The sequence below is a fragment of the Condylura cristata genome, unplaced genomic scaffold, assembly GCF_000260355.1.
Source record: "Condylura cristata isolate star-nosed mole 26May11 unplaced genomic scaffold, ConCri1.0 scaffold00014, whole genome shotgun sequence".
Lineage (NCBI taxonomy): Eukaryota > Metazoa > Chordata > Mammalia > Eulipotyphla > Talpidae > Condylura > Condylura cristata.
Window position 1 is genome coordinate 51,107,446 of NW_004567115.1, and position 4,665 is coordinate 51,112,110.

Sequence of the window (4,665 nt, forward strand, 5' to 3'; positions counted from 1 at the left end):
GGGCAGCGCCCCCAGGTCCACCTCCCAGGCGTGCGAGCCCTGCGAGAAGGCGCGCGAGCCCAGCAGGCAGGGCGCCGACGAGAAGCGCTCGGGGTTCTCCACCTGCACGCGGTAGCCTTGGTTGGTGACGCTGGTCAGGTCGTCGGACACGGACAGCCAGCCGGCCGCGGTGTTGGGGTCGAAGCTGAAGGGCACTGCGGGGGGCGGTGGGGAGATCAGCCAACAGCTCCCCTCCCTCAGCCTGGTCCCCAGGACCTCAGGGCCTGATGGGAGCTGAGCTGGGGGGGGGGTGGTCATGGGTGGAAAAGCGCTCCCCAAAGACAGGCCGAGGTCCCCACCCCCTTTGGGAACGGGGTCACCGCCGATGTGGTCAGCTGGGACGGGGCCAGGCCAGAATAGTGGGTCCCTAACCCCCGTCATTGTGAGAAGCCACATGGGCCCCAGGAAGTGGCAGCGATCAGACACGGGGGGCCAAGCACTGTGACCATGGACCTAGGGTTGGGGACAGGCCAGCGAGCCCTCGTCCCCAGGATTCCAGAGGGGTCTGGCCCCCCACACTGGGCTGTGGCTTCCAGCCTCTGAAAGTGCGCAAGTCACTCCGTGACCTGCAGCCACCTATGTGCGGTCCAGAAGCTGCCCCGGAAGCCACCAGCGGGCCCCCCCGGCTGCCGTCTTGGGGCGGCCGGTCACCAAGCCCCCCCCCCCATGTCACTGCAGGCTGGGCTGTCACGAAGCCCCACAGCCAGAGGAGCTCAGAGACCTGAAGCGGTCTCGGTTCTGGAGGCCGAAGTGGGAGGCTGGAGCGGTGCAGAAGGCGCGGGGGGCCGTCCTGGCTCTCGGCCAGCACCCCGCGGCCTGGTGCTCCCACAGCCCCACAGCCGAGGGGCAGAAGCTCCTCCTCTTGCAGGGACACAACCCATCCCGGCCCCTCCTGACCTCACGTAACCCGAGTCACCTCACCCGCTCCAAGGCCCTGATCGCCATCCCCTCAACACCACCGGTCAGGGCTTCAACATGCAAATTTCAGGGGAGGACCCCAGAAACTCAATCCACGGGGCCAGGGAGCGGAGGCCCCGGGCCGGAGGTCTGTCCCCGCATGGGCTGCCCGAGATGCGCACCCCACACCCCGCCTGCCCACGCCCCACTCACCAGACTCCACGGACGTGACCATCTTCCTCCAGACGCGGTACTGCAGCGAGTCCAGGTACCTGCACACGTCGATGAGCAAGCCGGGCTGCACGGGCTCCGGCTCCATGGTGCAGAAGAGGCTGGAAGGGAGACGTGTGCCTGGGGCTGGGCCGAGTCAAGCCTCTGGGCCCCGAGGGGACGGCTGGACACAGGCAACTGGACCCGTTCCCTAGCCTGGGGCTAAATGCGCTGGCCCCCTCATCAAGGCAAACCCGGGCGGTGACCGCGGGAGGTGAGCCAGCAGCCTCCTGGGCAGCTCGCGCCCCTTCGGCCCTCCCCGCCCCGGCTGGGATAGAGACAAACAGGCGGTTCCCAGACACGGTCCCTCCCCAGCACAAAGCCCACGCATGTGCTCTGGACATCTGCGTGGGACGGAGCGAAGGGTCCTCTCGTCCAGTAATCTGAAGGTGTCACCAGCCTCTGCTTGAATACCTCCAGTGACAGGGAACTCACCACCGCCGAAAGCCTCGCTGCCATCTTTGCTCAGCGCTGACCAAGACCCTGTTCTTCCTTACTCAACCCTGGGAACCCCACGGCCGTTAGCACAAGCCAGCGCATGCTGAGGCTCTCGGGGCCCTGGAAATCGGGATGGGCTGCTGAGAATACCACCCCTGTGCCCACGCTCAAGAAACAACTGCACCCTTGAGACACTGAAGTGGAATGTGAAGGCCGCCTGGCCAGTCCCCTCCTGCACCCCCAAGGCCCCAGCCCCGGCGCGCCTGGCCCTTCTGGCCCTCCCCTCCGCGCTTTCCCCCCAGTCCTCTCTGGCCCTCCTCTCCCCATCTCAGCCGGCCTGAGCCACTTACCGACGTTTCCGGCTCTTGTGTTTCTGAAAGAGGAAAAAAAATAGAGACATAAACACAGAAAAAAGTTAAGTGTCTGACTTCGCTAGGCCACCCCATGCTCATGGGCAGAAGCCTGGGTGCTGTGAAAGTGGAACTAACATGTGCGCGAGTCTGCCATGCCTAGCGGGCAGGCTCCCTGACTCTCACTTCACCTGCAAACATGAATTCGAGGGCCACAGAAGCCAGAATAATCTTGGGAAAGAACAAAGCTGCTGGGTCCTGCTTCCTGGCTTCAAAACGTATTCGAGCAACAGCAATCAAGGCAGGGTGGGGCCTTCAAAAGGCGAGGGACAGGGCAGCGGACACTGGCAGTCTGCGGCTGAACCCCCTACGTCCTGTTGGCAGCTCTCGGCGAGCGGGGGGTCCACAGCCAATGGGCTGAGCTGGAGCCCCACCTGGCCGCCCATGCCACAGAGGAGCCCAGAGTGGCCCCCAGACTTAAGTGTAGCCTTTGTCTGAGGCGTGACTGCGGTTTCTTAGGTGTGACCAAAGGCACCAGCCGTAAAACAAGAGCGGCTGGACTTGGGCAAGGTGGACGTGTGCTTCAAGGGGTGTCATCCAGAAAGTGGAGAGAACCCACAAGAGGGGGGAGAACATACATCTCCTGCAAAGGTCTGGTGCCTGTCATTTCATACCATGGAGCTCAACAACATAAGACAAAGAACCCAACTTAAAAAGCAGGCCAGGAGGGGCCCTCCCTGGTGGCGCAACGGGTTAAAGCGCCAAGCTGGCCATGGCTCTTCGGCGCAAGTCCGGCCCCCGCCAGGGAGTGACCCTCAGGGCCCAGCAGACCCCTCCTGACCCGCCCGCGGCTCCCCTCAGCAGTGTATCTGAGTCAGTCGGCCTGTCCTGCTCCCCACTCTGTCTCTGGTGAATCCTACACCTCTGGCCTGTACCCCAGTTCTGTATTGGTGAGACACGGTCTTATCAATAAATAAATTTTTAAAAGAGTAGGCCAGGGCCCTCCCTGGTGGCGCAGTGGGTTAAAGCACAGCACTGAGAATCTAAAGCAGCCTCCGCATGAGTTCGATTCCCGCCTGCCCCGGAGGTGACCACATGGCGCGGCAGACCTCTCCTGACCCGCCCGCTGCTCCCCTCAGCAGTGTACTTCGTCAGTCGGCCTGTTCTGCTCCCCACTCTGTCTCTGGTGAATCCTACACCTCTGGCCTGTACCCCAGTTCTGTATTGGTGAGACACGGTCTTATCAATAAATAAATTTTTAAAAGAGTAGGCCAGGGCCCTCCCTGGTGGCGCAGTGGGTTAAAGCACAGCACTGAGAATCTAAAGCAGCCTCCGCATGAGTTCGATTCCCGCCTGCCCCGGAGATGACCACAGGGCACGGCAGACCTCTCCTGACCCGCCCGCTGCTCCCCTCAGCAGTGTACTTTGTCGATCTGCCTGTTCTGCTCCCCACTCTGTCTCTGGTGAATCCTCTCACTGCCCCTGAGCCTCTGGCCTGTGCCCCAGTTCTGTATGCACAAATAAATAAATCTTAAAAAAAAAAAAATTAAAAAAAAAAAAAAAAAAGAGTAGGCCAAGGACTCAACTATCTATACCCCCGAAGAAGACACCAATGGCCAGTCAGTACGTGAACTGTTGACCACCACCAGCCGTTCGGGGGCTGCAAAGGAAAAGCAGCGAGGCCCCGCTTCGCACCCGTCACGGAGCCGGTTATGAGCGGGGTGCTAGGTGCGGTTATGAGCGGGGTGCTAGGTGCGGGCCTGCGCCTTCTCACACAGCCGGTGGGCGCGCACGGCGCAGCTGCCCGCGCCCAGCCTGGCGAGCCTTCTAGTTCCCACAGGAGCTCAAACCGGAGGGGCGAGGGCACTGTGCCCACACGGGGCCTGGCAGGGAGGCTGGCTGCAGCACACGGCGCAGGCTGGACGCGGAGGTGGCCCTTGGCGGAGGCGGCCTGTGAATTCTGTTTCCCAGACTTTTGACTTTCGGGGACACCTTCACCCCGCTGCCCAAGGGGACACTGTACGCCACGGTACGAAGGAGGAGGAGGAGAAGAAACCAAAGGCCGAGAGAGAAAACGGCAGACGCCGGCCTTCCCTGCCTCCCAGCCCAGGCGGGCCGTGGCCGGGCGGGCGGTGGCCCCGGCATGGCCTCCCCACAAGCACCTGCGGCTCGGGGCTCGGCCCCCGGCAGGCCTGCTGGTCCCGCCGGGCGCGGGCAGCCGAGGCCGGCGCTCACCATGAGGAAGGACACGTCGTCTTCCTTCATCTCCATCTGCAGCCGCTCGATCTCATGGGCCAGCGCCTCCGTGTCCTCCGCCAGCCGCTTCATCTTCTCCTCGGCCAGCAGCTGCTTCTGCCGCGCCTCCTCGGCCACGGCGTCCAGGGTGGCCTGCTCCTCCACCCTCAGGAACTCGCGCAGCTTGTCAAACTCCCGTCGGATCCGGCTTTCCAGCCAGGCCACCTCCACCTGCGGAGAGCAGCGGTCAGCCGTGCGGGGAGCTCCGTCGCGCACGGCCTTCTGGAGCCCTGTTTTCAGTAGACACCAGCTGCAGAACCCCACACACGTGCACACACGGTCTTACGAGCACACATTTATCAGTGAAAGCCTCAGGTCAGTCACACAGCGGAAGGTTCTTTCAATGGTTTCGAGCAGTTTCTCGAGGCCTGAAAAG

The 4,665-nt window shown here is 62.8% G+C and overlaps 1 protein-coding gene across 1 annotated transcript in view; it reads right to left on the reverse strand.

Moving 5' to 3' along the window:
- The window catches only part of TRIM35 (tripartite motif containing 35), a 12,798-nt gene that overhangs the window by 697 nt on the left and 7,436 nt on the right, over nt 1–4,665 (reverse strand). Inside the window, exons 3-6 of the mRNA XM_012724801.1 lie at nt 4,230–4,460; nt 1,995–2,017; nt 1,150–1,268; nt 5–194 (exon numbers count right to left, since the gene is read on the reverse strand). Coding sequence (XP_012580255.1) covers nt 5–194; nt 1,150–1,268; nt 1,995–2,017; nt 4,230–4,460 — 563 coding nt within the window. The remainder of the gene's footprint in view (nt 1–4; nt 195–1,149; nt 1,269–1,994; nt 2,018–4,229; nt 4,461–4,665) is intronic.